Raw genomic sequence first — 27,665 nt, 5'->3', positions numbered from 1 at the left:
ATTATTCTCGCACACTCCTCATCTAGAGATACTTAATCAAATTGTTTTTGTAAATTTCACAGCATAAGGTAATGTGAAATGCATGCAATTTAAATTGTGCCACTAAAAATTTCAACCAAGATACATATTTTAAAAATCCATATGTAATTTTCATAATGAGGGTGCTGAAACTATTTCTAAATCATAGACAGAAACACCCTGAGACAATCATGCTTTAATAAGAGGTAAAGTACTGAAATGAATCATCAATGTACCCTGTATGAAAATGGAATGTCAATGATGTTCTCAGATGGTGTCCCCTATGAAGCCACCATAGCTTACACCCCCTATGGAAAGTCAAAGTTCATAATGAAATATTTACATGTCAAGCTATAATAATAGATTCTGGTGGCTAAGAAACTTGTTTTAAAGTCTTAACTTTTGGTCTAAAAGAATGTCATTATTTGGCTCATTCAGTTAATTACGATATGCTCTTAAAGTAGAAATTAACTAGGAAACATAAGTCAACAACCAGAAAATTACTGCCAAGGCTTTCTGGTTTACATTTTGCTATTAAGGAGAGAGGCTACTGTCCTTAAATCAGCAGTCATCTGGAAACAGTTTCTCTCTCTCTCTCTCTCTCTCTCTCTCTCTCTCTCTCTCTCTCTCTCTCTCTGTGTGTGTGTGTGTGTGTGTGTGTGTGTTGTGTGTCTGTGTGTCTGTGTGTGTGTGCATGTGTGTGTGCGCACACACACACACATGCACACACATAATGGCAGCTAACAGGAATGGAAGAAAAGAGGTCAAAACATAGTCCATGTTTGTATGTCTGTTTGACAAATTTTGATTTCTATACTTCTCAAGAATAATCTGTAATTAAAAGACAACTGTTTTACTTCTTGCACTAAACAGTATGAAACTCACATCTGCTGCATGAAAAGGTAAAGGTGCACAGGGAAAGGCTTCCATTTATTGGCAAAAATGGAAAGGTGGACGTTTTAGTTAAACATTCTCTTTCTGTGGATATTGCTCTATATAAATAAAACACTGATGGCCAGTGACCAGGCAGGAAGTAGGTTGCCAGGCAGGAAGTAGGTGGGACAAGGAGAGAGAATTCTGGGAAGCAGAAGGCTGAGGGGGAAGACACTGCAGCCACCGCCAGGAGAAACAGCATGTAAAGATGCCGGTAAGCCACCAGCCACGTGGCAAGGTATAGATTTATAAAAATGGGTTAATTTAAGATATAAGAACAGTTAGCAAGAAGCCTGCCATGGCCATACAGTTTATAAGTGATATAAGTGTCTGAGTGATTATTTTATAAGTGGATTGTGGGACTGCGGGGCTTGGGGAACCTGGAGAGAAGTCCTCCAGCAACAAACTTTTTAGACATGAATAAAGTGTGTTTAATTCCAAAAAAAAACACCATGAACTCAACCTAATTTCTCCCCTATGGTTAAAAATGTATTGCATGACCTTGCTGTGTTCTTTATGGTGACATCCATTGAAAGGGAGTAATTTCCAGTAACTTTGTCTTTTATGTACAAGATGACTTAATGTAGGCAATAAACTATGTGATCTCTCTCTGCCTCCTTCATAATAAGACATCTTGTCCTTTATGGACCTCACTGATGATAGACAGACCTGAAGTTTTATAATAAAAATGAAAGTGATAAGGGAAATAGTTTAAGAAGATTGTCCCTATGATGTATAAATACACATACATGCAAACTTTTGTCAGACCTCTCAATAAGTTTAAGTGTGTTTGCCAATGACAAAATGCTTTAAAAAAAGGAAAGAATCATCAGAAATAGATTAAAAGAATTAAAGTGTAGTGTAAATAGCAATCGATAATAGAACAAATTCACTACTTATAATATCTAAGAATTTCCACTTAGTAAATTAATGTAAAATTAAAACAATCATTTAAATAATTATCACCAAACTATATCCCTATCATTTCATAATGAATTAATTCAAGGGAAAATTAAGTATGACTACAAAATAGGCCTCTCAGTTTCTGAACTTGAGATAGTATTTTCATGATGTTGATTTTGCTCTGTACTGTTGAAACTTATTTGCAGACTGGAAATGATCTAAATCTCTTATCAACATTACAAGTTTACAACAACACCACCAAAGAATCCTTGTTTTCACTAATTCTTTCATAAGTACAACTAGCCAACAGTTTAACTTTAGGTCTGTTAAAACATAACACTACAAAATACAGCAATATGAATTAACCAAAAAGTCTTTAATATAAGCACAGTCCTAGCTTTTAGTAAAAATATCATCAAATGAAGATACTAATAAGTCAATCCTGGCATGTTTTGAAGGAGAATGGTCCCCATAGGTTCATATATTTAAATACTTATTTCAAGGTTGATAGAACTGTTTGTGAATGATTAGAACATGTGGCCTTGTTGGAAGTGATGTATGTGTCACTGGAGGTGAGCTGTGAAGTTTATACCTCCCCAGTTTGTGTGTAAAGATTTAAGCTCTTAGCCACTGCTCCATTGCCATGCTTGCTTGCCTGTTGCCATGATCCCCACCATGATTTTGCATTCACCATCAGACCTGTAAGCTCTAGATAAACCCTTATATTTCTGTCAGGTACCTTGGTCATGGTGCTTTCTCACAGCAGTAGAAAAGTAACTGACACATCTAGGGAGATGGCTCAGCAGGTAAGGGCATCTGATGCTCCTACAAAAGACCTGGGTTCAACTCCTAGTTCCCTTATGCAGCCAGCTCCATGGGTTCTAGTACTCTATTCTGGCCCCCATGGACTACTGAATGCACATGATACACATACACTCATGCAAGCTAACACATACATGCAAATAAAGTCTTTTCAAAAAGCCAATCTTTTTTTTTTTTTTTTTTTTTTTTTTTTTTTTTTTTTTTTTTTTTTTTTTTTTTGGAGACAGGGTTTCTCTGTGTAGCTTTGGTGCCTGTCCTGGAACTCGCTCTGTAGACCAGGCTGGCCTTGAACTCACAGAGATCTGCCTGCCTCTGCCTCCCGAATGCTGGGATTAAATACAGGTATCACCACCACCCCGCTTTCAAAAGCCAATCTTAAAATATGAGAACATTTTACTATTTGAATTTATCCTTATTTCCAAAGTTTGTAATAATAAATGCTCCAAGACTGGTTATTTTGAAAAATCACATTAGTTTAATTTAAATAAGCTCAGTTCAACTGATATAAATCTCAGCTTTAAATGTTACACAACTAATGGTAAAATATACATTTAATACACATTAAATTAATGTTAAAATCTATCACTTATAAACACGAATGATGTTTGTTAATGTAGCAATCAATTAGTTTACAACAATAATAAGAGCTACCACAGTTTTTAACCTTTGATTTTATTCTTCATATTTAATACATTGCATATACTAAAAATAAATTAACTAATATTGATGTATTTAATCCACTTTGCTGAGACAGTGTCTCAGTGTACAACTGGTGGTTCTGGACCCACCGTACTTATAACTCATTTTGTATCAGCTTGTCTGTCACTTTTAAATACAGAATATTTAACTACAAATTAATATTTCCAATCAGTGTTACCAAACGGAATCAGTAAAGAAAGACTGCTGATTACTGTTTGGTAGGCAAGCTTAATTTTTATAAAAAATACTAGAGTAATTCTCAGCCTTTTTTTTTTCTTTCCCAGATTTTTAGTTGCTAATCAATAGGGATACCAATATATGCATTTACAAGGTACATGTAGCAAAAATTCAGGATTACTTCTATAATTGATATTTTCATATATTTTTTAAATTGCTTATTTTTTAAAGATTTTACTTTTATTTTTGAAATTTTGTGTATTTTGTGTGTGTGTGTGTGTGTGTGTCTAGGTGTGGGTTTGTGCACATGAGTGCAGTGACATGTAGGTCAGAAAGTCAGAGTTCCTGGAACTGGAGTAACTGGAGTAACTGAACTTACAGGTGGTTATGAACCAGGCATGTAGGTGCTGGAACCACTCAGCTCCTATGCAAGAGTACTCAGTATTAACCACTGAGTCACCCCACCACCACCCCCGCCCGAATCCCAGAACTTAGTTATGCAGGTTTCATTTGAGAAGGTATGAGATGATAGTACTTGTTACTTTTGTGTGACTGATCAGAATTCCTGGCCGAACAATTCATGGAAGAATGAATAAGGCACAAGATTTCAGTCCAGCACGAAGGAGAAGACATGGTAGAGTGGCTCAGTGGACTTCGCCAGGCGTACAAAGCAGTGGCCTCGTCACACGGCTGGTGAATGGAAGCAAAAAGAACAGCAGACAGGAACTAGGGCTAGGTCTCATCTTTAAGACCCACCTTTCCTTACAGCCTCGTCTACCTGAGAGGCTCAGCTTTGTCATGGTTCTTCCTGCTTCAACACAGGGCCACAAGCTGGGCACTGAGTTCTCAGCAGGAAGTAGGGGGGAGCATTCTATATTCAAATCTCAACCGTGACTTCATTATTCCTCTAAAATATCAAGTTCCAAGACTCAAGAAATGGAACAGTGGGCTAGAGGAATGACTCATAGGTTAACAGCATTTGATTCTTTTGCAGAGCATGTGGACTCTGTTCCCAGCACCCATGTAAGGCAATTCACAACAACCTGTAACTACAGTTCCCAAGTCCAGTGACCTCTTCTGGTCTCCGTGGGTAACTGCACTCATGGTAGACATACAGATGAGTAGGTACACATACACAAATAAAGTATAAAATGTAAAAAGTTTCTCTATATTTATTTTTAATTCAGTCAACTGAGGCAACTTTAACATGAAGCTACCTCACATGAGGCTGACACTAGCCCAAAAACTCACTTTATACACTTCGCCCACATTTTTCCCACATTTTTGTTTTTAACATTCACTCTTCTAAAACTGGAAAATACCAGAGTCTTGGAATCATTCATTGGCATACTATCCACTGTTTACTCTAGCAATACAAAAAAAAAAAAAAGGAAAGTTTAAAGGTGCTCACCAAAGGAAGGACTACAATGAAGAAATCTGAACAACAGCAAAATAATACGTCATTTTCACACCAACACCGAGCATCTCTTAACTATCTAGCTATATTTTAAAGCTTATTTGGGAAACATTGGACACAAATAATCTTATTATTTGTTTTTGAATTCAAATTGAAGTTTCAAGGTTGTTCGTATAAATCCCCCTTGTCCTTTCAGCACAGTGTTCCATGAAAAAAATATAGAAATTTGCTATACAACTGACTTCAAAGTAGTTCTACAGGTGGCTCATGTTTAACTCATCAATTTTCCCGCCCATGGAGATTCATACACTGGACTCCCTCCCCTCATAGAACCTTTAAAAGATGGAGAAATATCTGCATAGACATCCTCTCCAGGATTTACATCATTTTATAAACATTTGAGTACCAAGGAGACCATCACTCAAAATCCAAACAAGTAATTATAAAACGTAGAACTGTATTTAAAAGGAGACAACCAACCTGAGGCACTGGACAAACTTAAACTCTGTTGCTGAGAATGTGGTCACGTCTGGGCTAAGAGGCTTAGCTATAGAGTATGTAATAAAACAGCTAAATTTGGATTGGAGGCTCATTTTGCACTCTGAAATGGAATGTAGCCCCAGGAGAGTAAGCAGAAAGGGACTCTAGAAATCAGAGAGGAAGTCTCTGTAACTTCTCACTTCAACATAAATAATAAACCATTAAAAACAGAAGCCTGGGGAGTGCTCTAAACATTGAAAGGGGCAGAAAATGGAAAGAGGTATATCCAAGACACAATGGTGCATAGCTCTAACAGAACCTTTCCAGGGGACTCTCCAGATTAAGTGAGAATAGTATTGCCCTCAGTAGAAAGTTTCAGCAACAGACCAAAGTGATCCCTGCTTTTATATCTTCTAAACTATTTTTTATTATTGTCATGCCAACCTATCACTTTATGACTTTACAGACTTTTCTGGAATTTTTAAATCTCCCTAACAAGATTTTGAGTTTCTTAAATGCATACAATGCATGGTTACGGAAAATAAACCAGTAGGTAAGTAAGTTCGTGGAGAGCATGAAGACCTAAGATCATCCCCAATGAACCATACAATAAAAGGAGTGTGGTGGCACATGCTTGACATTCTCTAGCTCTAGATACAAGGCAGATGGATTTCTAGGGTTCAGTAGCCAGCCACCCTAGCTATCTGGCTATTTCCAGGACTTTAAAGACATTTTGCCTCAAAACTAAAACATGGTAGATGGCTCCTGAGGAAATGCTCGTGGATTTTTCCTCTAATCTCCACATGCATTGTGTACACTTATGTATACACATATCCATACACATGAACATGCACATACCACACACACACACACACACACACACTTATGTTTTGTTTTATCTTATTTATTTTTATGGGACAAAACAATAGTACTTGCTGAATTAAATTAATTTAAGCTATTCTAGACTTCTTTCTTTCTTCCTTAAGAAAAAATAAACTGAATAATCATGGTCTGAAAGACATATAATAAGCTAAAATACCAGGACACAGTGTGATCTCCATGGCTAAAATCTCAGTCACAACTTTATCAGGAGAGAAGTTTGAATTTCAGTTACTGAGTCCTTAGGAAGCTATTGAGACTCACATTGAGAACTATAACTACTGCTTTGGTGTCAGGCATAGTCTAATTGACTGAAAATCAGAAATAAAACAAATTCAAATAAGTGAAAATATACAGATACGTTATACATCATACCTCCCTTATTTCCTCTCATTTTGTATCTACCCTCTTTCACATAAATTTTGAAACTCTTCCATATTTGGTACTTGTTTTGAACAAAAGTGAGACCTTCAGCAATAAAGATGCATATTTTTTAGGTAGAGTTATCCTAAGCATAACTTTTGTCAGCTGTGGTAAGTTTATTTTAACTTAGCTACAGAGATCTTTACCTTTTGCATTTTTGAAGGCTGGTCTGTTCTGGCAAATTTCCAGAATAAATTTTACATCTTCCTTTTAAGTAGGGCAAGATCTTGACATAAAACTACTGTGGGAGTTGACAGTTTGCCCGTCCAGTGCAGTAGCTGGCTTCCCCAGTTGTTTTCATAGTGATAAATATAAAGTCCATATCAGGCAGCAAGACAAACATTCCCCCAAAGTATGTGCTAGTCACATTTGAGAATCAATGGAGTTAAAGAGATTTATCATCATCATGCTTTTCTCTACTATGAGGTCTCCTTCTTCGCTTCTTTTGCCATGGAACAGACAACCAAAGTGTACCCTTCTTTAGAAAGGGGAGATGAAGAGAGAGGGAAGAGTAGGGAAGGAGAGAAGAGAGAAAAAAGGAGGGAGGAGAGAGAGAGGGGGAAGAAGAAAGGGAAATACTGCATGTAAAAGTTCACTTCACTTTAGAGTGGAGAAACATAAGACTTCGGAGTGCAAACTTTAACATAGCAGATATGCCAACAAGATACCAACATGCACACAACAACCTAAAGACAGCACTGAGGCCATCACCATAGATTCTATCTTGAAACAATGAAATCTATTGCTGTATCAAAATAACCCACTAAATAAAATTCTTTAATAGGAATTACAACAAGATACATTTTTTTCTGTAAGTTAATTACTTAATTCTGTAAATTAATGATTTGTTGTATATAGTTTATCTCAAGACTTATTACTCATTTAAGAAACTCTAAATATAATATTTTATTTCTTTTAAGAAAAAAAGTTAAAATTCAATAATGTTAGCACAGTAGAATGCTGACCGCCAAGTGATTTAGCCTATATGATCATGAACTCAAGAGTTGGTGTCTTTGAAGTCATGAAAATTACTCTGTAAAAGGAAACTAATTTCCATTCAATTCTTTCAAATGATCCTTAATCACACAAAGATCAAAACATTTTTATAACACAAATAAACTTTTTAAGAATCAAAAAAAGTTTGATGTTAAACCACTCCTTCTTTAAAACCAGTATTCCTCTCTGCTTTAACTATTTTCTCTTTGGAACACTTAGGTGTATGGGGAAAGAGGGTAACTTCCATTAAAGTGTTTATTACATTTTTCTTTGTCTACAAAGAAGGATTCTTTTAATATTGCTCTCAAGTCTTTTTTTTTTTTTAACTTCAAATGTCTTTGAGTCTAAATTGACTGTCTTTGCTGAAGCAGTGTTTGCCTCTTCAACCATCTCTTTGGCATTCCATTATGGGCACCTGCTGTTGATAATTACAGGTCTGTCTCCTTACCACTTCCTCTCCTCTACAGCAAGGCAAGCTTCAGACTGCCTGATTACAAACAGCACTAGTTAAAGATCCCCACATAGATCTCCACAGTAATTATCCAAGGCAAGTTTGGGCTGTGTTTACTGGAGTCTTAAAGGAGCTACTTCTTGTTAGAATTTTCTTGTTGCTAGGAAAGTTTCATTACCAAATGCCTATAAGAACTTTAAATTCAATAATGCTTTGTAATAATATGTTCCCCATATCATTTTTAGTTTAAAAATCAAAATATCCTTATTAAAAATAATAGGTCATGAGCACACTAAAAATATCTTCAGAAAATAGATACATGATAGCAACTATGCATGATGCACATGGATTGGTTTTCATGACTGTGGACCAATAAGTCTTCACAGGACAGCCATGATTTATCTTCACATTTCACATACACACTCACATTCTGCCAGAGAGAAAAATAAGAAATATCTCCTAGAGCAATAAATGATGCAACAATAATCCCAGATAAAACAATTGGAAAGTCGAGTTTTATTATCAATATTAACAAGTGAAGAGTTGGGAAGTGTCTGGTGATTGTCAGGGACTTCTAACTTGTAGACCTCCACAGCTCCTAGTTCTATTTTAGCAGACTGACTGTGAGAGTTCAGTTGTGTTCAAAGTGCTTGTCCATAATTATTTTAGGGCTCATTTGTTTTATATGCCATAGAATCAAAGTTCATCACTAAAGAGCCATAACTGTAGGATAGAAATCCAATGGGAATGGATTTCCAAGGTGAAGGAAACTAACCTTCTAGTTAATTTATTAGCTTTCTGTGACTGTGGTAGATTATCTGAGATAATCAATCTAAAGGAAGAAAAATTATTTTCACTTATACTTCCCAAGGTTTCAGTCAATGGTCAGTTGGCCACGTTGCTATTTTGGAGTCTTTCACAAAGCAGTATATGGTTATTGGGAGTGCAGGGGTGGGGCAAACATGCTTGGCCCATGATGAGCAGGAAGACAATGGAACAGAAAAGACAATTCCTATAACACATGACCAATAATCCAATAGGTACTATCTCTTAAAATATCTGTAACTTCTCAATACTAATACTGGCTGGAGATCTGCCTTTGGTATCTGGGCATTAGAAATCCCCCACTAAAACAATCAGTTCCTAATGGATAGTAGAAACTCATTCTTCAGTCTGCCTGGGTTTATATTCAGAGATTCACAGCTACTTCACTTGATCCAGGAACTCTTGAATCAAGAGACAAGGAAAGAAGCTGATTTTACCACAATGGATTGTCAAAAAAAAAAAAAAAGCCACACTCTGTTATTTATGCAAAAACATGAATTCATTCAGTGCCATTCAAAGAAGGATATTATATTTACTACCCTTGTGTCAAATACTTTGTCATGTGATAAAGACAACAGGGTGATTAGGGATGGAGCACTCACCATGATGACATGTAGCTGGGAACACAGAAGAAAAGAGCTGTCCAGTTGGGTATGAGAGGTCATTTTACAAAGGAGTGAACTATTTACACTAAAATGAAGAGTGTGAGCAGCCAGGAGGAAAGGACGGAGCATGAGAAATGAATGGCCAAGGAAGGAGTGAAAGAGAAGAATGACTCTAAGCCAGTGGCTTGCTACAAAACCTCGAGTTGGGGATGGGGCTGTCCTACAGGGACCACAAATGCCTAACCTGAGGCAAGTGCCCGATGTGGGGAGATATAACCACAGAAAAGTCTGTGGGAGTTAAGTAGGTCATATAAGCCTAAATAATACTGCCAGCCATATGTGGTGGTATATTGTATCCCCAAATATATTGTGCACCCTAATAAAACTTATCTGAGGATCAGAGGAAAAAGCCAGCCCCTATATTAAACATAAAAGCCAGGCAATGGTAGCACATGCCTTTAATCTTAGCATTCGGGAGGCAGAGAACCATTTGGATCTCTGTGAGTTCAAGGCCACACTGGAACAGAGCCAGGCGTGGTGGTACCTGCCTTAAATTCCAACACTAGTTAACCGTAAAGACCTGGAGGTCTGTACAGACAGACAGGAAGTGACAGACCTGGGTGGGAAGAGGAAGTGATATAGCTGGGTGGAGAGAGGAAGTGAGATGGCAGAACAGAAAGGCATATATAGGCGAGGCTATACAGGAAGTAGGTCTCTTTGGAAGCTGAGTAGTTGATGAGGTGAGGTTGGCTGTGGCCTGTCCTATTCCTCTGATCTCTCAGTTTTAACCCCAATATCTGGCTCTGGGTTTTTGTTAATAAGACCATTTAGCCATTCATCTTACAGCCATGTGAAGTTTAGATCTTCCATATAGGCAAGAGTTTGAAGAGAAAGAGCTCTGCATTTGGTGCTACATTTGTCCGACTATGCTTTGCTCTCAGAGGGCAATGGCCAAGAAACATCTTTGGTTTCTCGCTTTGGTGCAATGGATATATGTGACAACATTTAGGTAACATTCATCTTTCCTAATACACCATTAAATGCTTGAGTATATTTAAATTTTTGCTGGAATATAATTATATGGGACTGTAGGAAAAATTTTTGGTTTCAATAATATGAAGTTCTGAATGGCCCCTCTACCCCTTCAATAAAATAGCAGCAACTCATATATTCTTGGAAGTACAGGTAATGTTTATATCAATTAAAAAATAAAACAAGTGCCTTTGGCAATTGCATACTGACAGTCTGTAAGCCAGCTTAGTGTTTAAAACATCAACATTGAGAAGCTTGATTTTACTTTAGTGAAACAACACATGTCTATGCTAGAAGGAATCAAAAGTACAGGCTCATCACTCAGTCATTGTGTTTTTTACTCCTGGAAATCCTCCAAGAAAACTACTACAAACTAAATGTTATATGTAGTGATACTACCCCCCCCCACACACACACATACACAAAATAGGCCAATAGATCATCAAAAATATTCCAGATTGCTTCTGCTGGCTTCTTTTAACAGAATAAGATCCATAAGATAAGAGATTTTATAATTATGTAGATGACACTACACTTCTGATTATAGAGTCCCTATTAACTTTCCCTTTTCAAAAAGTGGATGTTTCTTAGGACATCCCTTAGGGAACTGGAGAAGGACAGGGTAGGGTTAAAAAAATAAATGGACATTAAAACTTATGTTTGTATAATACAAACTACAAAGAGATCTCTTCCTCCTAAGAGTGTTCTAATATGGCAAATGCTAAGTCCTTGCACTTATTCCTTTAATGTCTCTACCACACTGTGGTTGCTAAAGGGTCCAGAACTGCAGTCATTTATGATGTGCTCTTTGGTTATGCACTTATCAAGTGGACGTATTTTGAAAAAAATGTTTTTCTATGTTTTGTCTTGTTTAAACATTATAATGAAGCATTTCAAAGGATATAAAACGAAAGAACAAAAGTATTAGTAATGTCACAGTGACCCATACAGTACAATACTGGATATTCTTTAGAACTGGGAAACTTCTCCTTTGCCCATACTTTTCCCAAAATATAGTCATTATTAAACCAACCACAGGCTCTCTTTCATAACTACACACTGAAAAGTTTATTTTTCCAAACAAGACTATAATCTTTGCAAATGTTCTTTTTCATTCTTATAGAACACAAGTTGCACATGGATTCCTATGAGAAACCACAGTGCTCCATTGGTCTCTCCTTGAATCCATTTAAAATATTTAATTAAATGAAGTGCATGCCAGATCCAGTGTAGGCCCAAATACTTTCCCCCCACCATGCATGCAAATACATTGAAGAGCTTGGGCACCTAATTAATTTCTTTTCTCTTTTTGTCTTTTATCTTAATATATACCCTGAGCATATGAAGAACTCTGACTTTGCTTGGAAATTTTAGTTTAATTAATTTTTGCTTTCATATTAGAATCCATAAATGCTTTGCAATGTTAAAACTTTTGACATAATGAAAAAGGTTAATTGTTTCAATTCCTTTAGAAAGGGTTTAAATATTAGCAAAAAAGTAGAGTTCTATAATTAATTTTTTCTTAATCTTTCACCTCCATTTTACAAACACAGCAATGTACAGTTTAAAGAGAATAAATGGGTATTTTCACCTATAGTTATCAAATACTAGTTTTGTTGAAATACCTTCTAGATTCAGAACTTGCAACTAACAAACTGTCACTGGGGCTAGAGAGCTAGCTGATGGTTAAGAATACTTCTCGTTCCTGCAGAGGACTGGGGTTTGATTCCCAGCACCCACATAACTCAAAGTTGACTGACATGCCAGTTCTGGGGTGTATACCCTCTTCTGGCTTCCAGAGGTATGTATACACACATGCAGCAAACACTCTTATACATAAAATAAAAAGAACTTTGTGCTTAAAAAGTCGTACTGAAGCAAATTTGTTACTTTGTCAAGTATTTTAATGTAAAATAATATCATAATCTGGTACAACGTTTGAATTTTAAAATGTGCCATTTTCTTTTAAAAATGTTTCTTTGATAAAACATTTTTGTTGGTCCATAAGATGTTCTTCCATTTGATATCAATCCCAACTGAACACAGTCCTCTCATTCTCATAATAGAATTTTAGCAATGCCAAATGAAGACTGTTACATAGTGTAGACGTTTATGATAAGAATAAAATAATAGCAACAGCAATATCAGAGACTAAAGTGCATTAAGTGCTTGTCTAGTGCCAAGAAGTGTCCTCAGTTCTTCACTTTTCATAATCTAGTCCTCCTGACAGCTCTATGACATCAATACCATGATTATTCTTATCTTTTACTCCCAATGTGAAGTGAAATGAAGATTTTATACTTATACACAATCGCCAGACACAAAGTTCAGCACACTTTCCTCATCTTTGCCAAGAAACTTTCAGCAACAACGGCAGTATTTGTAGTACCAGTTGTCACAGGTTACCCATTGTTCACATATATGAATAATTTTAAATAAATTTTGTTGTATTCTATAGATTTCTTCAACTTGAAAATTATCAGATCCAAACCCAGATGCAGGCATACATTCATAGAAGTACACAGACATGCAAACAGTATATTTTTAATTTCCTGGTAGTCAAGGAGAGAGAGAGAGACAGAGACAGAGAGAGACAGAGAGAGAGAGAGGAAGAGAGAGACAGACAGAGAGAGAGAGAGAGAGAGAGAGAAAGAGAGGAAGAGAGAGACAGAGAGAGAGAGACAAAGAGAGAGAGAGAGAAAGCCATTCCCTTATGTGAATGGAGTCATGATAAATCTCAGAGTGGACTATTTTAAGAAAAGCTTGGCAAGCATAAATAAACACAATTAAGTAGAAATGTCTTTACTCCAATTTTTTTTAAGTATAGTTCATACCAAGATGGGTACATACTTTTCAAACTGTCGAAGAAAGTAAGTCCATTACATAGCAGGGAATTATTTTCCTAAAAATTGTTCTAAACTAATGTAATAACTGTCCAATTTCAATAAATCTAGGATCATCTTGTTATATTTTCAACATAATTCAATTTCATAATACAAGTTTGTAGATGGGTACACATTTATTATGCAGGCAAATACAATGACATTTTCTTTTCATTTCACAATAGAATTAAATTGCAAGCCCTACAAAAGGAAAAATGCATGGAAATAGCCATTTTAAAGGATGTTTTAGTCTTTAAAAGTGGGTTGAAAATTAAAAATCAAAGTTCACTTGTTTGGAGGGAGGCGTATTCCCATCTGTTATTAATGTCTGTGTTATACACTAAAGACAAGATTATTCACCAAGGTCCTCATATAATATGTCAGTAAATGGGATTTTGGTTAGTAATTTAATTACATAAACTCTGACCATGTAAGCTCACAATTCATTCAAAATGAACATTTACAGTGTCCTGGGATGAATTAAAACACTCAGCAACACTAAAGAGAACTTCTTGATTTCATTAGGAAATGCTTGTGTAAGAATCTTTTCATACAAAAGGCAAAAATCTCTGGTATAGCTAAAGAATAAGCTTTTTATTTTTTGTTATCATTCTTTTCAAGAAATACAAGGTAAGTAAGGTGTTTACTTTTTATCATGTAAAAAAAATTAACAGTACAAATAAGTAAAAGATGTGACATTTGGTCAGAGAACAGAACTCAGAACTCTGAAGGCAAGAAAATATGATGAGAATTCAAACGAACATCATGAGGATGCTGAGGGAGCTTATGCACATGTGATCGGGGTCATATGCTGACTTGGACTCCACCCTCCTGACTTAAGCTGGGTTTTGCTAATGGCCTGATAATAGGGAAGGGGGAGGTGGGTAGGGAGGTCTCCTAGTACTTTAGAGTGGTGTGAGCATGACAGCCGCTGATTAATTACTGCCCAGTTCTCAACTCACATCAGATGACTGAGCAGCCCTGTTCAGCACCATAATGGTGTCACAGTTACAGAACACTGGCTTAGAACATGCTTTCTGATGACTTACAAGAGATTTGCAGATTCTATAATAATTAACAGTATCCAATTTTTGTCTTTTAAATGACTAAAATGTCTATAAGAATTTTTTTCTAGAGATGAAAAATATACTTAAGGAATTTGGTGGGGGAATGATATGAGCATCCATTGCAGACAGCACATACATATTGCATAGCTTTGAAAATACTACCCCAGGGATCATTTATAAATATTAGTGTGTTAAATTATACCTGTGCTTTCGCTTGTTCCCCTTCCAGACCCTCACTCTCCTTCCCACTTACACACACAACCGATTATGGACCGGCTTCCTGTGGTTTCAAAGTATATGGAAAAATAAGCATTGTAGCTAATAGCAGAAAAAAAAAAAATCTCTTCACTTTAAATGAACTTCTCGGGGTGAGGGTGGGGGGTGGGTACCTTATGTGAATGGGGGCTCCTATGGAAACAACTCCTTTACAATGTCAGCTTAAACTACTCCAGATGATTTCTTTCAAAGCCTCCCTTTAAAGCCTTCACGGCCACATATTATCTCCTTGTTATATAGACTGTTACTTTTGTTTCATCACAAATCTCTGCCTCTTTAGCAGCAGCCCTGCTACTACTATCAGATGGCATTTGTTTTACTTAATGTACATAGTTTCAGAAAGAAAATACAGAACTGCTATTACTGCAGTCTATGAAAACATGCCAGCATACATTTAGCTGACACGGCATCAGCTGGTATTTAAACTGGGCTTAGCTAATGGACTTTTAATGTCAGCGGGGTTATGTGCAGTTACTGGCTATTAGCAGAAATGGTGCCTTTCTATAAAAATCACTTTTCCTCAAGTGTGTTGTTTGAACATTCCTTTCCCTAACTTAGTGACTGTCACTGAATGCTAAATAAACCCAAGGACTCTGGAGTCTGCTGTTATCTTGAAGATCCTTTTTTAACTTTGCAATTCAGCATTAAACAGGCAACCTTCCCCTTTCCCATTAACTTTTAGACTTGTAATCACAAAACCTTGTGAGGAATAATAGTTACTTTGTCATTTTTTACAGTATTCTATGTATTTTGCTTATGAAAACCCTACGTCGACCATGAAGGATGGATGCATGATGGAGTGTCTAACACAGTTATCTGAATCCTAGAATATTTGTACTATCAAAAATTTTAAGTTAAAAATTAAATTTTCCAAATATTTTGCAAATGTACACATGCTAATAGCCACTGCAAAGTGACATTTGAATGTGTCTATATTTATTACTATACTTAGTATAGGCACAAAGCATGTTATTGCCATATCCTGAATGAAAATATGTTTATTTTTCCATATAACAAGTTTTCCTCCTGCATGGTTAACTTTCTTTGTCCATTTAAGTAAAAGTTTCATTGGATATTGTGATCACATTAGAAATAAAACAACTAAGATGGTATCTGTGGGAGACTAAGAAAACTATCACAATTCCATTTTGTCAAAGGTAAAACAACCTCCCCTGGATTACAGCCAGGAAAGAAGAGCCCAGTTGACCTTACCTTAATGGGCCTATGTATAAAATCACTTCATGAATGGCACTTCCAGAACAATGCCTACTCCCTCAGAGAAGTCAAAAAGATTCAGGAGTGTGTATGAAAGTTGTTCCCCCTGCTGCTTGGAAATAGACATTCTACTGAGCACAGACATTCAACTGTAGCCAGTGAATGAGAGTCTACCACAAGACTATGGGGAAAACCAAACAGACAGAAGCTCAGCATATGTTTGCCATAGGCCATAGAAAGTAGGCATCTCTTGGTATCAGGAAACAACTTGTTGCCATCAGCTGAGGAAGGTATGTCTCTGCACCACACAATGAAATGACTCAGAAATTTGACAAGGAAACTTTGTGCAGGAAAGTGGGATGTAATTTTTTTATTATGAAAGCTGTGTTTAAATCTGAGTTGCCAGTTTATAAAAACCCTTCATAAATGAGCTCTATAAATAAAAAATAAAGCATTTATTTTTTTTCAGGGTAATTGCCAAATCTCTTTAAAACTAAAAGTTCCCTTCTAAAACAGCAAAACATGCTACATGTACACAATGCACACTCCCGTTGTTACACATATACTCACATCCATGCTCATAGGATACTATCAAACTTTATTAATCTCTTCCTTATAATTTATTCATTGCATTAAAATCTCTGTAAAAAATCATCCTAGAAAAAATACAGTTATTTAATTTGATAAAAATGGCATGCATGTCTTTGATTTGATTTGTAATAAATTCAGTGAAGTAATCCCTCCCCTTTGCAACTGGGAAGGCATATATATCTACAGCTAAAACTTTTCCCAGTCATCATTCTAGTTTTCTTAATCGTGTTAATGTAAGTAAATGGTAACAGTTTTGCTGTGGTCCTCTTCATTATTTATAGATAAATACATGTATGTAGTAGTGGTATAAAAATAAGCATTTAGCTCAGCCTAGGGATACAGACAGTGATAACAATCTCTAAATGCACTGTAATTCTATTAAGTCAGCTCCACTTAAGCAAATTCATTTTTAGGGACAATAGTTCCTAAAAATTCCCACATAATTTGAGCATAATGCTATCGGATTTCTTCCAAGCAGGTGAGCCTTAGGAAACAACAGGGCATTGTTGTCAATGGCAATGTTTAACAAGGTACATGGAGATTAAGTGACACATTTCCTAAAGAGCACTGGTGGGTCTCAGAACAGCCCTCATCTGATTCCCAGTCAAGCGTGCCCTACTCCAATAGGTACATGAAAAATCCAGATACAACTTCTTCACAAACATAGCCTATGAAAATTCTTTGGAAATTCTTTGTCACTTAGAGTAAGACAACTAAGCCACGATTTATACAAAAGTTTTGTGTCATTAACTTCTTCAATATTATGAGGGGAAATCAATCTTGGGCCTCTATTTCAGATAAAATCAATAATGAATCTTAAGAACAAACAAACAAAACCATTCTCCTCCACTCCTGAAAGCAGTCACAGAAATGAATTTCTGTTTTCCAGGGTGAAGGCCCTGTGGGTGAAGGTTCTGTGGGTGAAGGCCCTGTGGATAAAGCCCCTGTGGGTGAGGGCCAAGTGTCAGCTTCCCTCAATCCTTGTGTTGAGTCCCTAAGGTACTTCTAAGTTACAGCGTCTCATGGTTTTAGAGATCCAGAATGATGCTTGCCAAAGAAAAAGAGAGGCAACATAGTTACTGTATAATTTAGAATGATTCAGCATTGCTGCTTGCTAAACTTGAGTCTTTCCACTGGGTGGCCACAATGTGTACATTTTGCAAAGTCTTTACTCAAAGGAGATACAATGTATCACTTTTCTTTTGACCAAAAGCCAGAGTAAACATATGTGGAATACACATAATCTTCCAAGTCGAGTTACCAGAAATTACAAATTACTCTTCTTTCTTGTCTCCAGTTTTTTTTTTTTTTTTTTTTTTTTTTTTTTTTTTTTTTTTTTTTTTTTTTTTTTGCGGTGGTAATTTGGGGATTGTTTGGTTTGGTTTACATTAAAGATAACACAGGTCTCAAAGCCCATAAAATAGTTAACAGTCCTATGGTCACTGACTATCGTTTTTTAGCTTCTGTCAAAGAAATTGACCATCTGCTTAATTTCGAAGAAGTTCTTCAAAAGGGCTCTTTCAGTTCTTGGTATTCAAAAAAAAAAAAAAAAAAGAATAGCATAATGATTTAGAATACTTAAGTACAGGTAACAAACTTGTAAATTTACAGAAAATAGAGTGATCAAAAACTCCTTCCTCTAATTTTAATTTTACACTTGAGTTTTTTTTTTTTTTTTTTTTTTTTTTGCCAATGTTACATCATGCAACCTAGCACATTGTACACAGCTTCTGTTTTCTGTGAGAATGTATCTTATGAATTGATGTTACCTGATAAGTTTTCTTCACAAAGTATATATTCTAAACTTTTATATTATTTTATAATACTTTTCAATTTCTACACCAACTTTAGTTTTCATGAGCTGGCCTACATTTATCTTCCTGGACATATTTGGGTTAATAAGTAGACTTCAGAAACATTTTAATATACAAGCACTGGTCTATTTTTATTTAAATCAACTTTCTTATGTAAGACTTTTCAATAGGGAAAAATAGAACACAATGAATTATGCTTATGTTCAAGTAGTCTACAATTTAATAATCAATTAAGACATTGAGAAATGTTAGCACTCATCAATAAACTTGTTAAATGTGATGAAGGAGTTTCTGTTTAGCATCCGCAGCTGGACAAAAAAAGACAGTATGTGCTCATCTTACAAGGCCTTTTTACTGCTCTCATAATTGCTGAGACATGAAACTAGCCACAGTAGCCACATGACACAATGATTAATGAAGGTAGGGCCCCCTAGCCTCACAATATTTTAAAATAAATAAGGCTTGTAACTCTGGAGTTAAATTTGATTAATCAATATTATATGTTAATAGGATTATGTTATTCCTAGTATTCCGAATAAGAACTCCAACAGGCATGTCAATATGATAAAAGTTTACCTTGTTGCCTTTCTCTTCCATGGCAAAGTAAGACTCAGTGTGTTGTTTAATTAAAGGAAGATATTCCCCAAACATTGTAGTTTTCAGATGTTAGCTTCACTTTGCAACACAAAGCACTTTTGAGTTACTGTTCATTGCTAATAAAAGGTGTACTGATGTAAGAACAAATATCTGTATGTTGGACACTGTCAAAGCTGTTGCTGACTTTCTGAATTATAACTTCAGTTTAATTGATGTCACAGGACTTCAGCACTATGTGAAGGATAGATCTGTTAGCTGCCTAATTTCTATACATTCTTTTGTGTATTTCAGAACTTCATCGTATAATTCTGTGGGGGCAGCACACTCAGAATGAGAAAAAGCCCCATTTCAAATGCAAGCCAAAACTTTTCAATGAATTCTCAAATTATAGCTTGATATTTGCTAACATTTTCCTTATGAAGCATATAATTATTTGTGACATACCTTTTAGGTTTTCAAAAAAAGGCATTTTGATGTATGCAAATTGGTAGATAGGATACACACATTCAGTACTTCTAATTATTTGAGTTCACTGAGATATTAGCACAAAATAATTTTTATTAAAATTTTGTGAATATTAAGACAAAGTACAAGAGAAACTATAGTCTACAATATTTTTTTAAAAAAATTACAAATAATAAAATGGTAGCATTTTTAAATTACTCCTGAAAATGTACTTCTATCAAGTAGCACAAAACTGTCCCTAAGTTTTAAAATACACTGGAACTGATTGATATTCTATATATAAGGTCTCAGATCTATGGAGTCCTCCTTCACAAATACAAGCAATAAAAGATACAAGTAAGCAGTGGACTAAAGGAGTCCATGCAGAGGTCCAAGGAGCTGTTGATTAAGAGACTGAGAGAAAGATGGTAATTGAAACAGAGAGGGATAAAGAAGGAGAGAGAGAGAACAAGGGGAAGATAAGATATTTGGGGTTAAGTGCAGAACTTCACTATCAATAATTTAAAACAGAATGACAGTTTTGCAGGAGAAATGTGTTTAATTCTAACTATAAGTAAAATAAACATAAAAGCCCCTTGAAATCTTTAGTTTTGTCTTAAAAGTTGGTCAGAGGGCAACAAGAAAAGAAATATGAATGATTATTCATCGTGTATGTTCACTATAATTACAAACAATAAAATGTAAAATTTCAAATAGAGCTTGAGTGAAATAAAGTACCAGTACATTTGTCTCACTTTTTCCTGGTGTTTTACAAAGTTGGATACCAAGGAATAATAATACTTTCTGTGAGGTATCTATTGCTCTAGTTGATTTACATATATTAATTCAACCCTAGTATGACCTATAGTATGTATTTTCTTATTTTACTTGTGAGCAAACTGAGGCACTGAAAAGTTAAATAACTTAAGCACGGTCACATTGCCAGGAGATGTTGGGAGAAATATGAGGCATTGTGCTAACTAAAACAACAGGCACACAGTATTAGCAGTTCTTAGCTTGTACCTCCCCGAAGCCAGACAGAATAGACATTGACTCGAAGTAAATAGGAGTGAGGCTACAGCTTCATGGCATAGCACTTGCCTAGCACAACATGCACAGGGACCTAGATTCAATCCCCATTACCAAAAGGTGGGTGGATCTGAATACAAGTAATACTTTTGAAATGCAAATTTAGGGAAAATCCCACTTCCAAGATAGGCATAGTGGTGCACAACTGTAATCCCAGTAATGGGATGGGGTAGGGATGGAGGTGGGTGGATCTTGAGTTCACAGCCAGCATGGAAGAGGGGGTAAGAATGAATGAGAGTGTATGTCTCGACTGGCTCAACCCCCAAGTGTCCCTTTCCTGTTACTTGCAACCAAATCATTGCCATGAATCCTCTATGTATAAAATGTTGGAACTATCCCCAGTACCACCATCACTCATGGTAGAATCTTAACCTCCTTGACACAAGGGACATATCTGCACCCAGGGTTATAGCTCAGAAAGTAATATGCTGACAGGTCTGCCAAGTTTAAGTCACATACAGGCTGGGACATAATACCAGTGCACATTATTTGTTTGTCAGGAACTTCACTTCTAGTATACCCTCTACTCAAATGAGCTCAAAAGTTTAGTGTGCAGGACAAAGACAATGCAGATTGTCTTTTTAGTTGACAAGGGTCAACTAAATGTGATCTATGATGAAAGTTCAAGGCTAGAGTCTAGGCCCAACTTCTATCCACAGCAGCTTCCAGAAATGGCTACAGCCCCCAATACTTCTGACAATTTCTCCTGAGAGTGACTCCCTCTGCTGCTCCAGCCAAGCTATGACCTAAATCAGAAAAGTGCTATCTACAGTTAAGGCTGATGGAGCACATTCTCCCTGTTGATGCTAACAGAAGAATACAGCACACATCAGATGATAGTTACATTTAAGTCTCAACAATAACACTAAATAAGTAAAGAGGGTTAGCCTAGTACAGCTCATGCCTCCCTTATATCCTTAAGGAAGTTTAAAATATATTGCTGTGAATTCTAATGATGATCTGTTTGTTCCCAAGGTACCAAAGATAGACACTTTAAGTAATCCTTCCCTCTTAACTAGGATGGTTTTTTATAATAGAATAATTTCTTTTCTTTGTTTTATTGACAGAGTCTGGCTTTGTTGTACAGGGTGGCTTTGAACTTACATTCCTCAAGCCTCAGCCTCCTTCAGTGGGAATCTTATAGGAGTACACCGCCACACTCCTCCATGAGTCCTCATTTTGTTTTCCTAAGCAGGTGCTTGGAAAGTTTGTTCTCTGAAGGCTTTTAATCACTGTCTAAGTTAGAATGCGCAGGATTACCTGTCTAACAAAGGCCAACTTGCCAATGTTCCCTCATTGTAAATCTCTAAAGTGAGTACATGAATTTGTCATCCTGAGCAGTGTATGAAAGAATAATAATCAAATTCTATTGTCATCCAAGCCCACTGATTGTTTGTAACAAAGCAACATGCATGAAGTCCTGAAAGTATTCTTTATTCCTCTCTGGGAGAAGTGTGTTACTTGCTGTCTGAACACACTATACATTAATGCAATGAGAATTATGCCTGATGAGTCTTCAGTAATTGTCTGGTCTGAATTTGGAGGTATTAGCACACATAACACTAGCTGGTGGCAGATAAGAGAGACATTATGACGTGTAAGGGTGGCATAATAGGAGGTAATATTTATACACACACACACACACACACACACACACACACACACACACACACTCCTTGCTCTTCCTAGTAAAAATCTTTCATTCTTGGAAGTCAGGAGCCCTGAAAATTCCCTGGAGTGAAGGTTTCCCAGCAATCCTCAATGAAACAATTAGAGCACACGCAGAGAGGGGAAAGTTGTTGCCTCCAGCTTAGAGAATTTCCCAAGGACCTGTTTAAAATGACTGCTGTCTGTCTTTAAGCCACAGTTGCAAAATTCGTTCACTCACAAATAATACTCTCTCTGTTCTATCTTAAGCAACTCTCTCTCTCCCCTCCCTCTCTCTCTGTATCTCTGTCTCCCCCCCCCCCACTGGGCTGTTTTCAACTAAATATATATTTATTTTCAAAAGCTTCTCATTTTCACAGTACTGTTCCAACAGATTAAAAACCTTCACATGGTAAAGTACTTAATGATTGTCTCTGTTCTAATTGCATATGTACTTCCATTCATAAAAATAGTCCACTGGGGTCATTAAGGCATCAGAACAAGCAAATGGCACCTTGAGGGGATGTGTGGGAGCTCTGCAAAGTGAAGAGAAAGGAGACAGTGGAAGAAATGGGAGCCTGCCTACCAGACCATCCCACAGTGAATGACTTGAGAAGTGTTAACAGCAGGTCAGTAGTAAACAGGCCTGGCTAATGAGTAGCAGCCACAGGGACAGTAGCTGATAGCAGATTTCTGTGCTTTACACTTCCTTTGATGTCTCCCAGATAACACAGGAAGAGGTGGTGTTCTGGAACATGGAGGATAACAAAGATAAAAGTAGGAGTCCTGCATCTCAGACCATGTGATTTGAAGGGGAAAAAAATGTTATTCTCCCTGAACTAAAGTAAATGGAGAAAAACCACACCAAAAGCACACACATCCTGCCGAACCTGCTTTTCTTTGGCTGTCTGAGATCAGAATTAATCCTCAGCCTTTGCCTTGTCTGGTGTAGATGAAGGGAAAGTGCAAGAGGCAAGGAGTATCTGGAGTGCCTTTCCTTTCGGTCTCTGCTCCCTTCCTTCAATATTAATCCACTTATAGTCCCCTGTTTGATTATCTCAATCGATTCTTCTCCTACCCAGTCTTTTTAATTTGGCTGTTGTAAGCTCTCCACAGGGATCCTGCCTCCTTTTGGCATCTTTGGGGACTTTAACTTGCCTGTTCCCAAACCCAATGGCTTAGCCCTTTGTGCACCCAGTAATGACGAGGAGTTGCAGCAGAAGTCACATAGCTGATTCCAGAACTGTTCATCAGGTTGCTCACTTAGCCTTTCTAAGATCTTCCTCTAAGCATTCCTGGCTAGCGTCCTGAGAACTTCTGACCAATTTCAAGAAATATAGGCTTTCCAACACAGAGTCCCTTGAAAATGGTCAGATGTGCTCTGGGGGGGTGTGGGTAAGATAACCAGTGCTGACCCACAAGGGATGGGAGGTGTCAGTCCAAAAGGGAAGGAAGGATTTATGAGCATGGCCACTTAGTAGTGTAGCAGGAAAAACCCGTACTCCCTAAGTGGCTCTCTCTGATTCACACTGTCTTGCTAATGACACCTCTCCATGAGCACCAGACTTGCCTGACCTAGGGGCTCCCTTCAGCCTTCCTCACCCCCTTCCTGCACCAGTGCCTTGAGATTTTAGGAGACAGAAGTCTGTAGTTGGGAAAAATCAGTGCATGAGCATCATTGGAAGAGTCGGGGTTACTGCTTGGTCTCCTCAGCTCTTTAAATTCATAAAAGAAGTGTGTGTGTGTGTGTGTGTGTGTGTGTGTGTGTGTGTGTGTGTGTGGTGTGTGTGTGTGTGTGTGTGTGTGCGCGCGCGCGAGCATGTTTGTGTGTGTGGGATAGGTGGGTGTGTAGGGAAGGTCTCTGAACTGCTTCTCAATTGCTGCGTGTCTCAAAGCTGTGTTGCTTCCTGGCTATAGGCAATAAATAAATAAATAAATAAATAAATAAATAAATAAATAAATAAATAAATAATTTTTTTTTTTTAATGGATGAAAGATTCGGGTAGGAACTGGGCTTGGATTAGATGTCTTGGTGACCGGAGATACGCCAGAAAGGGCAATCTACCTTCTTCCACTGCCTTTCTTTTATCCACTTTCCAGACCAAAATGCTGCTGGGAGCTGCACCACCCCCTAAAACTCAATGAGCAAGAAGGGACACCCCCAGGATGACCCTCAGTCTAGGTGCCTCCTCTCTGCCCTGACACATTCCCAACTCCGGATCACTGTCCTCTTAACCCGGCTTTGCCCAGGACGCCGCACACTTTCTTCAAGGCTTACATGCGTTAAAATGTCAGTTATAAACTGGTTAGCAGTGCCCCTTCCCGGGGAGTTGCACACTTGGCTTGAACAACTAGAGTCTCCCACCAGGGCTCCGTGGGTATGAAGTTTTCTAAGGTTCGCCTGGCGGGAGGGGAACACGGAGAGGATGCTAGGAGAGGCAGGCACATCAGGAGCCTGTCTTTCTGGGCGAATTGAGCATCTCCATAGCGCCCCACAAGCAGTCTAGGGGCACCGGCGCCTATAGGTCCTAGGCAGTAATGGACACATTTCCTTAGTTGAAATGGGAGAAGATGCTGCAAGCCCGCCCAGCCATCGCACACCTCGGGGAGTCTCTGCATACCGCGCATATCGGGGCACATGTATGGCACACCACACCGCCACTATCCAGATCTTTGGAAACCTCCATGTGTACAATATGCAACAACGTGCGCGTGTGGGGCTGAAAGTGCAAAAGACACTCCAGGATCCCACAGGCACAGAGGTGGTGGCTTTCCTTTCACACCCTGGGTCCATCCTCACCCATCTCCCCAGCTAAGACTGAAAAATCTGGTTTCTTAACTAGTTGGAAAAGTGGAATTTAAAGTGGTTTCCACTGAGGACAACCAAGCAGATGAGGAAGCTAGGATCACCGGGGAGAAGGAGAAGCAGAGAAGAGGGAAAGCAGAAGCAAAGGGAGGTGACCGCCGCGCCCTGTGGACCCCCTTACCTTGAGCGGCCGAGCCAGTGCCGCTGGCGCTGAGCAGGGCCAGGGCAGGTAACACAAGCATCTGCAGCACATATCCCAGTCCCAGTCCGCAGCGGGCCGCTGTCGCCCGCAGACCTTTCCTCATCGTCGGCAGAGGTGTGCGGGGAAGAGGAACGCCACCGGGAGACGCGCAAACAGCAGAGAGCCCCGCCGGGCAGGAGGCTGAATCCGGCCACCGCCAGGCAGTCCTGAGAAATAACAGCAGCCCAAATGCCACACTCCACTTTCTCCAAGGGCAGGGGCCAAAGGGGGTGGAGAAGAGCCTCCGAGGAGGAGTTTGAAGGTCCCTCGTCCTCTGCGCCTAGCCACTGACGTCTGCCGCCTGCCTGCGAGTGCTCTGCCCCCACTCGGGAAATGCAGGGAGGCGCAGCGCGGCCACCGCGGCCGCTCCCGCAGCTCCGCCGCCAGCCGAGCGGGCGCTGCTCTCGGGTCCCCGCGCCCGCGGGGATCGCACAGGCGCCAGGGAGGGGAGGTGGCGAGAGTGGGAGGCGAGGCGAGCGGGCGAGGCGCTCCTGATCCCTCTCCTTGCGCTCCGGTGCTGGAGAGAGACGCCCCGGCTGCCGCCCGCCCGCCGACGGTCCGGCGACAGTCGCCTCCTGGAGTGGGGCGAGCGGGGGTCCTGGGAGGCGCTCGCCGAGGAGGCGTGGAGGGCGCGGCCCCACTCCGCGAGGGGGGAAGCAGCGGCGGGAGCGCGCTCGCCCGCCTTATGTAAGCGAGGATGGAGTGAGATCCACGCCTCGCGTGGAAGGTGGAGTCCGCCGGGTTCACTGGCTCACTCGCTCTAACGCTGACAAGGGACACCTGGAAGCAGAGGCAACCGCGGCCAGGGGCAGCGCAGCCTCCTGCCGGGCGCCAGACTCCTGCTCCGCCAGCACTGCGGGCGCGCCTCAGGCCACTTGGCCCCGTCCAGCGGAGCTCAGCCCACCGCCTGGTGGTGTCCCTCAGCCGGCCAAGCCTCAGCCAGAAGCCCCGGGAATGCACTCGCGCTAGGATTTGGGGGAGTTGCGCTTGATTAAGCCTGAGGCGGGCTGGAACTTATTCTCAGAGATGGGAAAGAAGGCAAGAAGCGTTTGCAGCGCTCCAGCCCCACTATCTTTGGGCTGTCAGCGCCAGTCAGGCTGTTTTATGCTCTGCGAGCCTGTGACCTATTTGCGATGGAACAAAAACTAAAAATCAATGGAAACTCCCTCGGTACTGCTTCCTTTGCCTGTTCATCTTGGTGGCTGCTGAGATGGAGCAAATAAAGAGTGCTGAGGCAATACCAAGAGAAACTCCCAGAAAACAGGCAGAACAAAATCTGTAGATACTCAACACGATGTTGGAGCCTATGAATTAGTCTCCAATTTCCTAACAGCGGCGAGTGAGGACTAAATCTGCAATAATTCAGAAAGAATTGGGTGGGAGGGGGCGTGTAGTTAGGTTGTGAATTCCCGATATAAAGATGAGGGAGGAATGTGAAGATAAATGGGTAAAATGAGGCCAGCCTAGACAAAAGGAAGGCAAATGTATGAACACACCAGTTATGCTCCACAAGATAGCATGGTGAGAAAAATTCATTTCTAAGATTAGTGCATTTTAAAATTAATACTTTATCATGTAATAGTTAAGTTTAAAGTGGAAAAGGAGCCATGTGTAAACACACACACACACACACACACACACACACACACACCATATTGGAGGGGGCAGAAAGGAAGGAGGGGGAGGAAAAATATGAATTTCAAGTCTAACTTGAAGCATAGTCATAGCTCTGTTGAGGTGAGCAGGCCAGGTAACCTTTGCATGTCTTGGTGTCTTTTTCTGAAATATTCTCCTAGATCTTTGCTAATACCTCATGATTTTGCCTGCCCAGTTCCACTGAAACCTCTGCCCCATTATGCATGCTTTGGATGAATTTCATAGACTTGGAAAGGTCTCTCTTGGGAGAGACACTGACAAAATTAGCCCCTTTTTATTTCCATGGAGACTCTGCCTGACACTTTAAAATCGCTTAATTTTCTTTAGCTTCCCCACATGGCCACATCATGATATGTAGGTAAGAGGTCACATGCTAGTGCCAGATGGGCGGATCAATCCACAGTGATTTACTAGTGGGGTGACATCCCAAAAGGCCAAGTGCCTTTTCTTCTAATCTGTAAAATGGGTCTACTAGAAGTAATGATATATAAGGTTTTGTGAGATTTGAATGAGTTAAATACAGGTAAAATGCCTGGCATAAAGTCCTTGTTGATTGTTCTTTGATCTAGAATATTCTCAGTTTTTACGGCTACCTCAGCTAGTTCTCTTCAATAGTATTTTCTCCAGTTAAGATTGAGAGTATATTTGTGTCTGTGTTCTCCAAAATTGTAGTTATTGGT

General features: G+C 38.9%; 1 protein-coding gene across 2 annotated transcripts in view; it reads right to left on the bottom strand.

Annotated features, from left to right (window-relative positions):
• The window catches only part of Unc5c (unc-5 netrin receptor C), a 369,278-nt gene extending 343,792 nt beyond the window's left edge, over window positions 1-25,486 (bottom strand). For both annotated transcript variants that reach the window (XM_037207138.1, XM_037207139.1), the window contains exon 1: window positions 25,270-25,486. In XM_037207138.1, the coding sequence (XP_037063033.1) occupies window positions 25,270-25,393 (124 nt within the window). In that variant the 5' untranslated portion in view covers window positions 25,394-25,486. The remainder of the gene's footprint in view (window positions 1-25,269) is intronic.
• Between the last annotated feature and the right edge of the window lie 2,179 nt (window positions 25,487-27,665).

This window comes from Peromyscus leucopus, chromosome 6 (assembly GCF_004664715.2).
Source record: "Peromyscus leucopus breed LL Stock chromosome 6, UCI_PerLeu_2.1, whole genome shotgun sequence".
In the NCBI taxonomy this organism is placed as follows: Eukaryota; Metazoa; Chordata; class Mammalia; order Rodentia; family Cricetidae; genus Peromyscus; species Peromyscus leucopus.
Note: the sequence above shows the minus strand (reverse complement) of the source record. Positions and strands in the feature narration are given on the sequence as shown.